This window comes from Mustelus asterias, chromosome 12 (genome assembly GCF_964213995.1).
Source record: "Mustelus asterias chromosome 12, sMusAst1.hap1.1, whole genome shotgun sequence".
Classification (NCBI taxonomy): Eukaryota; Metazoa; Chordata; class Chondrichthyes; order Carcharhiniformes; family Triakidae; genus Mustelus; species Mustelus asterias.
In genome coordinates, this window is record NC_135812.1 from 12,410,186 (window position 1) to 12,425,190 (window position 15,005).

The 15,005-nt window shown below is 41.1% G+C and overlaps 1 protein-coding gene across 3 annotated transcripts in view; it reads right to left on the minus strand.

The window, feature by feature from the left end:
- Window positions 1-15,005, minus strand: part of mettl16 (methyltransferase 16, N6-methyladenosine) — a 108,981-nt gene that overhangs the window by 35,019 nt on the left and 58,957 nt on the right. For all 3 annotated transcript variants that reach the window (XM_078224764.1, XM_078224763.1, XM_078224765.1), the window contains exons 5-6: window positions 10,157-10,272; window positions 7,040-7,182 (exon numbers count right to left, since the gene is read on the minus strand). In XM_078224764.1, the coding sequence (XP_078080890.1) occupies window positions 7,040-7,182; window positions 10,157-10,272 (259 nt within the window). The remainder of the gene's footprint in view (window positions 1-7,039; window positions 7,183-10,156; window positions 10,273-15,005) is intronic.

Here is a 15,005-nt window from a genome sequence, read left to right on the forward strand (position 1 = left end):
GTCCAAGATTCAGCTAAACTGCCTAAATTTAGTGATAATTCTTGACAAATGGTCATTTGGATGAGGTACCAGAAAGAAGCTTAGTGATGGAAAGGGATAGGCATGAACCTCGGGCCAGTGGTTTTAGCTGGGGGAAGGGTAATTATGAGGCTATTAGGAGAGAATTAGGAAACATAGGTTGGACTAGGAGATTACAGGGACTGGGAACGTCCGACATGTGGAGTTTTTTCAAGGAGCAGCTACTGCGAGTCTGTGATAGGTATGTCCCTGTCAGGCAAGGAGGAATTGGTAGGGCTAGGGAACCGTGGTGCACCAAAAAAGTTTCTTTGTTGGTTAAAAAGAAAAAGGAGGCTTATGTTCGGATGAGACGTGAGCACTCGGGTAGTGCACTAGAAAGCTTTAGATTGGCTAAGAGGGAGTTGAAGAGCGAGCTTAGAAGGGCTAAAAGGGGACATGAGAAGACTTTGGCGGATAGGGTTAAAGAGAATCCTAAGGCGTTCTATAGGTATGTCAAGAACAGAAGGTTGGTTAGGGCAAGTTTAGGGCCAGTTATAGATGGCAGAGGGAAGTTATGTGTGGAACCGGAGGAGATTGGTGAAGCATTGAACCAATATTTCTCTTCGGTGTTCACGCAAGGGGACATGAATATAGCTGAGGAGGACACTGGGTTGCAAGGGAGTAGAATAGACAGTATTACAGTTGATAAGGAGGATGTGCAGGATATTCTGGAGGGTCTGAAAATAGATAAATCCCCTGGTCCGGATGGGATTTATCCAAGGATTCTCTGGGAGGCAAGAGAAGTGATTGCAGAGCCTCTGGCTCTGATCTTCAGGTCGTCGTTGGCCTCTGGTATAGTACCAGAAGATTGGAGGTTAGCGAATGTTGTCCCATTGTTTAAGAAGGGGAACAGAGACTTCCCCGGGAATTATAGACCGGTGAGTCTCACTTCTGTTGTCGGCAAGATGTTGGAAAAAATTATAAGGGATAGGATTTATAGTTATTTGGAGAGTAATGAATTGATAGGTGATAGTCAGCATGGTTTTGTGGCAGGTAGGTCGTGCCTTACTAACCTTATTGAGTTTTTTGAGAAAGTGACCAAGGAGGTGGATGGGGGCAAGGCAGTGGACGTGGTATATATGGATTTTAGTAAGGCGTTTGATAAGGTTCACCATGGTAGGCTTCTGCAGAAAATGCAGATGTATGGGATTGGGGGTGATCTAGGAAATTGGATCAGGAATTGGCTAGCGGATAGGAAACAGAGGGTGGTGGTTGATAGTAAATATTCATCATGGAGTGCGGTTACAAGTGGTGTACCTCAGGGATCTGTTTTGGGGCCACTGCTGTTTGTAATATTTATTAATGATCTGGATGAGGGTATAGTTGGGTGGATTAGCAAATTTGCTGATGACACCAAAGTCGGTGGTGTGGTAGACAGTGAGGAAGGGTGTCGTAGTTTGCAGGAAGACTTAGACAGGTTGCAAAGTTGGGCCGAGAGGTGGCGGATGGAGTTTAATGCAGAGAAGTGTGAGGTAATTCACTTTGGTAGGAATAACAGATGTGTTGAGTATAGGGCTAACGGGAGGACTTTGAATAGTGTGGAGGAGCAGAGGGATCTAGGTGTATGTGTGCATAGATCCCTGAAAGTTGGGAATCAAGTAGATAAGGTTGTTAAGAAGGCATATGGTGTCTTGGCGTTTATTGGTAGGGGGATTGAATTTAGGAGTCGTAGCGTTATGTTGCAACTGTACACAACTCTGGTGCGGCCGCACTTGGAGTACTGTGTGCAGTTCTGGTCCCCACATTACAGGAAGGATGTGGAGGCTTTGGAGAGGGTGCAGAGGAGGTTTACCAGGATGTTGCCTGGTATGGAGGGGAGATCCTATGAGGAGAGGCTGAGGGATTTGGGATTGTTTTCGCTGGAAAGGCGGCGGCTAAGAGGGGATCTTATTGAAACATATAAGATGATTAGAGGTTTAGATAGGGTGGATAGTGATAGCCTTTTTCCTCTGATGGAGAAATCCAGCACGAGGGGGCATGGCTTTAAATTGAGGGGGGGTAGTTATAGAACCGATGTCAGGGGTAGGTTCTTTACCCAGAGGGTGGTGAGGGATTGGAATGCCCTGCCAGCATCAGTAGTAAATGCGCCTAGTTTGGGGGCGTTTAGGAGATCCGTAGATAGGTTCATGGACGAAAAGAAATTGGTTTAGGTTGGAGGGTCACAGTTTTTTTTTTAACTGGTCGGTGCAACATCGTGGGCCGAAGGGCCTGTTCTGCGCTGTAATGTTCTATGTTCTATGTTCTATGTTCTAAATGTGCAACTGTGAGAAGTCAAAATCTTCAATCGATCAGACAGGATAAATAGAAGCAAAATTAGAAAACTGACATTAGTAGATAATCACTTCAGATAAGAATTTACAGCTTTCCAATAGAAATCAATGAGTGGAAGCCACATATTTACTGCTATTTGTTTTTAAGAAAAAGGTTATAATTGGAATTGTAGAGCTGTATTTTTTTTAAACTGTAGAAGTTCACTTATTCACTTAAGATGACGGCAGGTAAAATCGCTGACTCCAATGCACCCCTCCCCAATGAGCTCAATGCATTCTATGCCCGTTTTGAACATGAAGTCAGCGAGAGCACACACTCCATCCTGGAAGCCTCAGACAAACCTGTATCCGAGGTCACCACTGCCAACGTCAGAGCAGACTTCACAAAAGTCAATCCATGGAAAGCGACTGGCCCGGATGAGGTACCTGGACAAGCACGCAGGTCCTGCGCGGACCAGCTGGTGGGGATATTCACTGACATCTCCAACTCTCTTTACACCAATCTGAGGTCCCTACCTGCTTCAAGAAGATGACCATCATCCCGGTACCAAAGAAAAGCCAGGCAGCATGCATTAATGCCTATCGTCTAGTGGCTCTGACATCAAACATTATGAAGTGCTTCAAAAAGTTTGTCATGAACGAATCAATTCCTGCCTCCCAAACTGCCTGGATGCACTACAGTTCCCCTATCGCCGCAACAGGTCCACAGCAGATGCCATCTCTCTGACCCTACGCTCAACCCTGGAACACTTAGATAACAAGGACACCTATGTCAGACTCCTATTCATAGACGACCTCTTAGCCTTTAACACCATTATTACAAAAGACTCATCTCCAAACATAATGGCCTGGGGCTCGGCTTCTCCCTCTGCAACTGGACCCTAGACTTCCTAACCCACAGTCAGTAAGGATAGGGCAACAACACCTCCTCCACGATCATCCTCAACACCGGTGCCCCAAAAGGCTGTGTCCTCAGCCCCCTACTATACTCCTTTTACACTTCTGACTGTATGGCCAAATTCCCCTCCAAATCGATTTTTAAGATTGCTGATGACACCACCGTTGTGGGTCGGAACTCAAAGCAATGACGAGATGCAGTTCAGGAAAGAGATAGAGAATCTGGTGAACTGGTGCGACGACAATAATCTCTCCCTCAATGTCAACAAAACGAAGGAGATAGTCATTAACTTCAGGAAGCGTAGTAGACGACATGTCCCTGTGTACATCAATAGGGGCAAAGTAGAAAGGGTCAAGAGCTTCAAGATTTTAAGTGTCCAGATCACCAACAACCTGTCCTGGTCCCCCCATGCTGACACTATAGTTAAGAAAGCCCACCAACGCCTCTACTTTCTCAGGTGACTAAGGAAATTTGGCATGTCCACTATAACTCTCACCAACTTCTACAGAGGCACCATAGAAAGCATTCTTTCTGGTTGCATCACAGCTTGGTAAGGCTCCTGTTCTGTCCAAGACTGCAAGAAAATACAAACGGTTGCGAATGAAGCCCAGTCCTCCCATCATTGACTCTGTCTACACTTCCTGCTGCCTTGGAAAAGCAGCCAGCATAATTAAGGACCCCACGCACCCTGGACATAATCTCTTCCACCTTCTTCTGTCAGGAAAAAGATACAAAAGTCTGAGATCACGTACCAACCAACTCAAAAACAGCTTCTTCTCTGCTGCCCATCAGGTTTCTGAATGGACCTACCTCGCACTATGTTGATCTTTCTCTACACCCTAGCTATGACTGTAACACTACATTCTGCACTCTCTCCTTTCCTTCCCTATGTACGGTATGCTTTGTCTGTACAGCACACAAGAAACAATACTTTTCACTGTATACTAATGCATGTGACAATAATAAATCAAATCAAAACAATTATAAGATTATTTCTACCTTTCAGCTGCAAACTGCTATAGTGTGACCAGAACAGACAACTTCTCAGCAACAAATGAATGAGACAGATAAAGAGCTTCACAACGGATTTGTGTCACAGACTTTGATTGGAGTAGAAAGCAAAGTAGGCATGAAAGAGTCTGACATCTGACAATTCTGTCACAACTCATTGCTCTCCATCCGTTTGTTTGCAAATTTTAGCTGCAGTTCTGATGCTTGACTGTTCATCTCAAAATGTGAGTCAGGGTTTGAGTCTGCACTTACATAGCTTTCTCTTTGCATTGTCCTGAATAGAGCAATTTCTCATTATCCGTGATGTTGTTCCTAAAATTAAAAATTGCCTCAAGAACAGCCAGTTAGAGACTTCAATTAAAAACCCAAACTACTTTGGAACAAATGATGGAGTTGCTGAAAAATAATTGACTTCTTAATTTCTAACAATTGTTCAGATTACCAACAACCTCCTGGTCCCTCCATGCAGACACTATAGTTAACAAAGCCCACCAACACCTCTACTTTCTCAGGAAACTAAGGAAATTTGGCATGTTCGCTACAAACAATTTCTAGCAAGTCTTCAATGACCTACTTTAATACGTGCCATATTTAATAACTGAAATGATTAACAAATATACAAACTGTTGAATCATACATCCTATCACACTTTCCTGAACACACTAAAATCATAGAATCCCTACAGTGCAGAAGGCCATTCGTCCCATTGAGTCTGCACTGGCTCCCTAGCACAGCATCCCACTCAGGCCCTATTCCCGTAACTCCACATACTTACCCCACTAATCCTCCTAACCCACACATCTTGAGCCACTGAGAGGCAACTTAGCATGGCCAATCCACCTAACCCGCACATCTTTGGACTGTGGGAGGAAGCAGGAGCACGCGGAGGAAACCCACACAGACACTGGGAGATCGTGCAAACTCCACACAGACAGTGACCCGAGGCTGGAATTGAACCCGGGTCCCTGGCACTGTGAGGCAGCAGTGCTAACCACTGTACCAAGTTAGATCTGAGGGGTGTTCAGTTAGGCACCTGTAACGCAAGATACATGCCTGAAGGCAAAGTTGGAATGAGTGGTGTTTTAAGTATCAACTCACTGTGCACCTCATTTGTATTTGAACAAAATCATACTTGTGGCTGTCATCTCAATTCAGCATTTTGTATTAGGAGCAGAAAGTGCTAGAAATACTCAGCGCGTAGCATACAGTTCATTTGACCTAAATGGAGTTATACAATGTAGTAATCGGGCAACTTTTCAAATTTCCTAGAACGGTGGTTTCAAATTTCTGCCACTTAGAACATGTTAGGATATAAAAGCTACTAAACATGACATAAAACTACAACATGCTTTAAATACACACCAAGGTCATCATCGTTTAAAAACAGAAAATAAAGGTTAGCATTTCTGGTGACAGTCTCTGTTAGTATAAAACTTTCTGTGGTCCCTGATTTTATTAGAGATTCTAGAAGTTTACAGCTTTTAATCTTTCATAATAATAAACAGCTCACAATTTGACTGACTGATATTTTACATTGTGTTCTAAACTGAAAAAATGCGCATCTGGTGATCAAGAAAAATTACCATGATATATTTAAATTTTAATATTTTATTTTAGTGAGCATGCGTCACAAATCATAATTTTTCCATTAGCCTTTATCACGATAAAAGGAAAAGGCGCTATCTAATGAACCGGGAACAACTGATTTGCTTAATAATGGATGTTGTCAACTTCAGTGATGTACAAAATGATTCATAAATTCCTCTGTGCACAGCTCAACAAATAAATGAAAACAAAGGCAGCTGTGGTCTGTGAACTTATGGCTAAAACCATCACGATAATTACATGCCATTTAACTGGCCCTCCTATTTGCAAGGAAAAATGTTTAACTATCCACTCAACTCCATCTAAAGTGCAAACTTTAACAATTTTTGTAACAAACAATGTGTCAACTTTTACACGTTTATTAAGCTCAGTTAAATATGATCTTAGTGAATAGCTGATGCTTATAATTTTTAAAAGTACAATATTTCCAGATCCAAATCCATTTGCGTTCAATCTGTGTTGTATATTTTACATTATAATACAAATAAAAAATTTAACTGTAGTTTCAAAGTTACAATAAATAAACCTTCCGTGAAGTGCTCTGGGATGTTTTCCTATCTTTTTATTATATAAATGCAAGTTGCTGTTTTGTTTTTATTGGTTAAAGGTTATAGAAATGACCAAGAACAAGTTATGTCTAAAGCAGAGATGGAGTGCATCGCTGCACAACACAATGCCAATTTTACAACCCAAATGCTATTCAAATTGTGCTTCCTAAAAATTGCTAAGTATTGTTTTATTGTGACTCTGGGTGAACATTTTTAAAACAATTGCCACTAATTTACAATATCTGTCAGCCAAGAGCATCAAACAAGTTTTCTATCTTTTTAAAAATTGGTATTTTTGTTTGCTCTGCTGTTATGTGCAGCAGTTCAGCAACATTCTGGTAATATGACTATCGATAGTCACCTTCAGGGTAGAATGGCAGAGTTCTTGTACTTGGGAACTGGCAATATCTCTGTCTAATCATTTAAATTAGCACAGCTATATGCACATAAGTGGAGGTAGTGCCAGCAAAATTCAGATCTAACAGGACCAAAGATGTAAATCCTAACATTATGGGTGTTGCAGTCAATAATGTGTTTACTTAAATTGTAACAGCTTGAAACATATAATGATTGAGCTCAGGATATGTCCTGAGATCTGCATCCCACAATAAAATGGTAATTGGAAAGAATGACTCTCCCACATCACTTGCCTCAGTCTCTTTTTCAGCTGCAGGCTGTCATGGATAATTCTCTTTACAAATTCCAACTCTCCGCCCTCAGCCATAATTTCAGTAATTCCACCTGTGTTAACAGAACTGGGAGGTGGACGACTTGGATTCCTGGAGTTTACACCCTATTAATTAAAACATCAGTTAGAATCAAGGTACAGTAGAATGTTTGATAATACTTGCTTCCTTTTGCTTAATATAGCCATCAGCTAGAGTCGAAAATGAAATTGATAATGCAGCCTCTTGTTCATCACCTTACACACAATGGGCATTTGTGTAAATAACATAAAAGTTAATGATGAGAAAATATCACTAATCCCGTTGAGGCTCATCCTTCTAGAGCTGTAAAGGCACTATCATTTGCTCTTCAACTGACAGCTCAAAGTATAAATTTCCTGCAGCTGATGACCAAATCAAGGCAAATCAGAAGGAACTAAGATCTATCCTAGGAGTTCTGCTGAAGATTTGTGCAGTAAGAAGTCTCACAACACCAGGTTAAAGTCCAACAGGTTTATTTGGTAGCACAAGCCACAAGCTTTCCGAGCGCTGCTCCTTCATCAGGTGAGTGGGAGTTCTGTTCACAAACAGGGCATATAAAGACACAAACTCAATTTACAAAATAATGGTTGTGAAGATTTGTGCACCAGAACTAGTTTCCCCTCCAGCCAAGCTGTTCCACTACAGTTATGACACTTGCATCTACCTGGCAATTTGGTGATTCTTCATACATGTTCTCCCCATAAAGGAAATGGTAAATCTAATATGGTTCACTACCTATCAAAAATAACCATCCTGCAACACATTTTGTTGGTGACAAAATACTAAATTACTTGTGAACCAGCAGTAAAGCACATGTCTGTGGTCTGGCTTCAAAACTTCTGTCAGTGTGCATATGCAGAGTTCTTATGTCATAACATGAATATGTAGTACCACAGCTATATTTACATGAATTATGCCAAGGTAAACTTATACTGTGTGCGACATTCAGTTAAGATTGGTGTGAACAACCATGCGACTCACAGGTGGAAGAGAAGGCTCCAGGAACATCCCAATTATCAACCATAGTGAACCCCACTCCCATGAGCATAAGAAACAAAGCTAAAGTATTTTCAAGCACTTGCAGAAAGGAGCGAGGGGGATGGTCTTACCCAGTCTCCTGTTAAGGTCTTGACTATCACAAATTCCAGAGTCTGAGTAATTCAGTTTATTCCTCAGGACTTTAAGTGGCTGACTGCTTTGGACATAGTAAAAGTGATGACCCTGGCAACATCTAGTTCTGCTGAAGATTTGTGCACCAGAGCTAGTTTCCCCTCCAGCCAAGCTGTTCCATTACAGTTCAGACGCTTGCATCTATCTGGCAATTTGGTGATTCTTCATACATGTCCACCCCACAAAGGAAATGGTAAATTTAGCATGGTTAACTATCCATCAACCTCCTCGTAATTATTAGTAAAGTGACAGAAGTGCCATCAAGTGATGCTTACTCATCAATAACCTGTTCATTGAAGCTCAGTTTGAGTTCCATCAGCACCACACAGCTTCAGAAAACAGTATTCGAAACCAGATAATTCTAACTTCCTGTCTCACTACTTTTTCACAGTTATGATTCTGGAAGAATATTATACTAACATCCTTCTATGTTTATTTCTTTTTCTTTATTCATTCGTAGGATATGGATGTCGCTGGCTGGCCAGCGTTTATTGCCCATCCTTAGTTGCCCTTGGAGGGCAGTTGGGAGTCAACTATATTCCTGTGGCTCAGGAGTCGCATGTAGGCCAGACCGGGTAAGGACGGCAGATTTCCTTCCCTAAAGGACATTAGTGAACCAGATGGGTTTTTCCAACAATTGTGGTCACCAGTAGATTCTTAATTCCAGATATCTTTTTTTATTGAATCCAAATTCCACCATCTGCCGTGGTGGGATTTGAACCCGGGTCCCCAGAACATTAGCTGCGTTTCTGGATTAATAGTCTAGCGATAATACCACTAGACTATTGCCTCCTGTTCTGTCTTTTATTTGACTCTGATATAAGCACACACATCAATTTTATCAAATAACATGTGCATGTTAGCGCAGTGGTTAGCACTGCTGCTTCACAGCTCCAGGGTCCCGTGTTCGATTCCCTGCTCGGGTCACTGTCTGTGTGGAGTTTGCACATTCTCCTCGTGTCTGCGTGGGTTTCCTCCGGGTGCTCCGGTTCCCTCCCACAGTCCAAAGATGTGCGGGTTAGGTTGATTGGCCAGGTTAAAAATTGTCCCTTAGAATCCTAAAATGTGTAGGTTAGAGGGATTAGTGGGTAAAAAATATGTGGGGGTAGGGCCTGGGTGGGATTGTGGTCGGTGCAGACTCAATGGGCTGAATGGCCTCCTTCTGCACTGTAGGGATTCTATTCTATGTTAATTTGTTGATTTTTTCCCTCCCCCTTTTTCCCTCACTGAGAGCTTTGCTTGACCATTCCCCATGTAAACAAAAAAAGCTAGTAGGCAAGCAGGTGAACTATTCTATTCCTTAGTGGTTTAACATATGGAGATTGAGTGAAAAGAGCATTGATTACAATAGCCATGAACAAAATTTAAGGTGTCTTTTGGAATGTGGCTCCTTTCTTATACTAAGTTCTTTCCACTACTCCATTAACCCTGTAATTCTCTCAGCAGCAGATCGACTTTCCCCCTGCCATTAGTCCAGTCTTCAGATATGCTTTACAGATGAAACCAACTGTTGCCATCAGACCTGCACTATTTGTTTAAGGGGATATAGCTAATTTTTCAGCTAAGATGGGGACTAAGTGGCATAAGGTTTAAAAAAGGATGATGGTCAAATATTATTATCGAGCAGGAAATAGCTGAATGAACGCAAGAGGTTCACGCAGAAACCTGGGGAATCATTCATTTGACGTGGCTGACCATAGAATATGTGAAATATAATTTATTAAAAAAACGATCATAGTAAATAGTTGATCATGGGTGTCAAAGGTCAACTTTCAGTGGGAATGTTGCATGGTCCAAATAGCTTGAAGAATTGAACATAAAAGGGGAAGAAAAGGGACAGTATGAATTAAGAAAATATATTGGTAAGCAAATGATTTACAGAAGATTTACCTTCGCTTCCAATTGATTAGCAAAGAATGGTGGGTTACACATACAGAAATCATAAACAATCTCCGATTCCTCTTTCAGAGCATCCATCAATAGTGTCTTCTGGGGTACCTTCACCACTAGAAAGAGACAGACAAATGATTCACAATTGCAAGTTGCGAGGCTGGTGTAAGACTTTCAACCTTTCTTTCTTTTTGGTTTTATTTACAAGACTTTTCTGTGTGAAATATGTCTATTTTCCTTCTTCAGAATTGGCAGGGAGAAAAAGCTCACGAGACTACATAAAATAAATACTTAATCAACATCTCTGTAATGAAAAATGCATGCAGGAAATGCTCCATCCTGCTCATAAGACATTTAAATTATCTAATTTGTATTGCACTTCTTGTTGTTATGGGAGCTGAACACAGTACATCACTAAATTTTGTTTCGCAATTCAACATTTGAAAATGAATTGTAAGATTTGGCAATATTTTCCCATTGTCAAAAAGAATTCAATTAAAATTAAACCTAATATTTCATCTACTTTCAAGTTAATTTGGGCGAAACCCTTAATGATTGCAATGCCCCATACTGCACAGCTAATTAGTAGTAAAAGCCCAAAAGCATCTATGGAAGAAATACAATACTATAGGGTCTTAGTGTATTAAAATCTTACAGTTTCAGGGTTGACTGATGCAAAACTTTTGATTAGGCAATGTTAATTTTGGAGCAGTCGGCACAACATTTATTGTGCCAGCTGTACATTGTTCCTGTTTATTCCACAAGGTATTGTGTTCAAATACAAAATGCTAATAATGTTTAAATTTTTAAAATGTATACTCTTACTCACTCTTTCAATAAATGTACTTTTTGGTTACAACTTTACAACACAATACTCAAACTGAAAAGATATATTTAAAATGTGCGGCTCAGCAAATGATTTGAAATGGTTGTAATAATTATTTTTGTTTTTTATGAAAGCATGTTTGATGATTACTGGAGAGTGCTTAGAACCTAAAGACAGTGGGGAGAATTTTCCTGCGGGCTTATGGACCCAGACATCAGGACCAAAATGGGGATCTTGAGCCCACACTTGCCGGCACCAAGATTAGCATCGCAATCTTCCAGGGTGTCACCTCCAAATTGGCCATCTCTGGGATCGCTTCCTTAAGGCTCTTGCTGCTACCAGGTTAATCAGAGGGCTGGCAGCCTCACCAGTAGAAGTGCTTACTGCTGTTTCAGGTCAGGACCACGAGTGCACCTCATCATGGAAGCATCCTTGCTAGCCGACACTTCAATATTTAAATAGCCAGGGTGTAAATTGATAGGTTATTCAGAGTGGAAGGGAAACTGCTTCGCTGGACAGGTCTTGGGCGGAATTGCGACCTTTTGTTAATCAAGCCCTTCTTTGTCTCCTGGAGCTTCTGGCTGCAAAGACCCCTTGACCTGCTGCAGCAAGGATGTCTCCAGTGAGTTGTCAGCCTCCACACATAGTGGAAGCTCCTGTGTCACAGGCGAAATGGTAGAGAGGCTGCAACATCGACCCTAATGGGTATTAAATATTCAAATTGGCTGTCTGCCTTGGCGGAGCAGGCAGCTGACCTGTTTCCCATCCTGCCCCCGAGAAAGTTCTTGAGCAGCAGGAATGCATCAGGGAGCCGAGCCAACCCACCCCCACCTCCAGGCCTGCCACCACGGGACCAGGAAAATTCAGACCAATATTACTTCCTCCTCTGCCTTGAATAAGTAGGTGAGCAGCTGACAGAAAATCTTCCAGTTTAAATCTCCTAGGTAGAACATAAGTAACATTGTGACTCATGGGGCAGCTACTTCAGCCAGGATGTTTTAAATGATACCCTTGATTTGATTCATTATTGTCACATGTATTAATATACAGTGAAAAGTATTGTTTCTTGTACGCTATACAGACAAAGCATACCGTACATAAAGAAAGAAAGGCAAGAGTACAGAATGTAGTGTTACAGTCATAGATAGGGTGTAGAGAAAGATCAACTTAATACGAGGTAGGTCCATTCAAAAGTCTGACAGCAGCAGGGAAGAAGCTGTTCTTGAGTCGATTGGTACGTGGTCTCAGACTTTTGTATTTTTTTCCTGACTGAAGAAGGTGGAAGAGGGTATGTCCGGGGTGTGTGGGGTCCTTAATTATGCTGGCCGCTTTTCCGAGGCAATGGGAGGTGTAGACAGAGTCAATGGAAGGGAGGCTGGTTTACATGATGGACTGGGCTTCATTCACGACCCTTTATAGTTTTTTGCAGTCTTGGACAGAGCAGGAGCCATACCAAGCTGTGATACAACCATAAAAAATGTTTCCTATGGTGCATCTGTAAAAGTTGGTGCGAGTTGTATTGGACATGCCAAATTTCCTTAGCCTCCAGAGAAAGTAGAGGCATTGGTGGACTTTCTTAACTATTGCATTGGCATGGAGGGACCAGGACAGGTTGTTGGTGATCTGGACACCCAAAAACATGAAGCTCTTGACCATTTCCACTTCATCCCCATTGATGTAGACAGGGCCTCCACTTCCTGAAGTCGATGATTATCGCCTTCATTTTGTTGACATTGAGGGAGAGATTATTGTTGTCACACCAGTTCACCCCAGATTCTCTATCTCTTTCCTGTACTCCGTCTCATCATTGTTTGAGATCTGTCCCGCTACAGTGGTGTCATCAACAATCTTGAAAATCGAATTGGAGGGGAATTTGGCCACACAGTCTTAGGTGTATAAGGAGTATAGTGAGAGGCTGAGGAAAAAGCCTTGTGGGGCACTGGCTGAGGATGATCGTGGAGGTGTTGTTGACTATCAATACTGATTGTGGTCTGTGGGTTAGGAAGTCTAGGATCCAGAGATAAAGAGGAAGGTGCCCAGCCCCAGGCCGGCGAAGTTTGGAGATGGGTTTTGTGGAAATAATGGTGTTGAAGGCTGAGCTGTAGTCGATAAATAGGAGTTTGGCATAGGTGTCTTTGTTATTCAGGTGTTCCAGGGTTGAGTGTGCTGCACCATGCTGTAGCAACTTCAAGCCCTGGATTCCCTGCTTATCCTCTTGCCATGGTGTATTGTGTGCTTTTCCTTCTCCACATCGTTTTATCAGTGATAGGCATACCTCAGAATTCTCAGCCTAAATTCTTGCTTCACCTATCTCCTTATAAACAAATGCATTGAACATGGTTCACTCTCCTATCAGATTTATCTTTGGGTCTTCCCAACATCTTGCTTTGTCAAAAGCTCCATGTAAATTCAACTAGTTGTTCATATGCCTCTTTTCTATTCTTGGAGCTGGAACAGCATTTACCAGAGTTAAGCAGTGGCTGGAGTTCACAACATGATTGTGGAGCATGGATTAACTGACAGACTGAAACTGACTGTTTCTGATTCGCTGACATCTTAGCTATCAGAAAATCTTACGGATGCCTACCTTTCTCATGTCCCACACACTACACATCATTGCTATGTTAACCAACTCATTTCTGCCTTGCTGAATATTCCAGCAGTTAAGAAAACAATGAATTGAATATTTGTATTAATGAAATGATCAGAAGAATAGTGCCACATTGTAATTAAAGGTGCTGACAATGAAATCATACAAAATGAGCTCTGGCTATTTCTCATTCCATTTCTTTTTCAGTCAATGCATCAATTACTGAGCAAATACTGTAAAATGTCAGCATTTCTTTTAGCGGTTTTCTACACATCTGACTAACTATCATGCGCATCCACTAATGTCCATGTCCTAATGTCCATTATGATTGGCTGGACAGGATGATAAACTTGACTAAATTTTGTCAATAATTATTTAATTGATTATATTCAGTAAATCAACATAAATCCATTGTCTCACACCAAAGTCTCACTGCAAATGAAATGTCATTGAAAAGTCATGATGTATAAATCCAATAAAGAAAACAAGTACAATAGAGCAAGACAATTCCAGATATTAGATTCTGACAATCTTAGACCTGGAGCAGAGCTGCATTTGAGCATGTTTGGAAAACGCTTCTTCCAACAACTTCCTGTGGAAAATGTGGGAATAAGGAAAAAAGGTAAATCATGTTTGTCCCAGTTTGTCCTTAGGTGTGTTTTGGCTATTTGTATCATTTTATTTCTGATATGATTTTGTTAGATGTTTTGATTTTTTTGGATCTTAGCTTTCCAAAATACATGAAGTCAACTGCAGGTGAGCCAAGAATGAGACAAAACGGAATCAGGAAATGTTGGATTTAATTATGAAATCAAAAAAGGAAAATGTACTCATTGTGACAATGAAATTAATGACTAGAAATCTACTTTTCACAAAGTGAGACATGCTATTTATCCTGCTACTCTATGGCTGGAGGGAAAGTCTTTTAAATAATGATTTCATGAGGCATCTTAAGATTTTAACACTTCTATCTGAAAATTTTGGAATTCAAGTCCTCCAAATCAACTGCACTTTCATGATGTCTATGAACATCGAGAGGAGTGAGGTGGGAGAAGAATGAACAAAGAACTTTAAAAAAGGGTCATCTGCTCAAAATAGTAAATTAATTTCTTCAAAGACAAATGTTTTAAAAAATCATGCCACTGTTAAAAATGATGCAAATCAATATCATTTAGATGAAACCACAGTGCAAATACATTTAAATTTAACCAGTACTGTGACTCATTATGAATATAAATGATTTCCACTTACGTTTCACATGCGATATGTTACAGACAGGAAGCGGGCTAATTTAAACAGCTCTGATTTCTCCTCTCGCCACCCGTCCTTGCTTTGATTTGTTTCCTCGATCCTCATAATAATCAATGGCGTATTTCCCAACCTCTCAGTTTGGGTGTGATTCCATTTCCATTAATAACCCCACAGCAAACTCA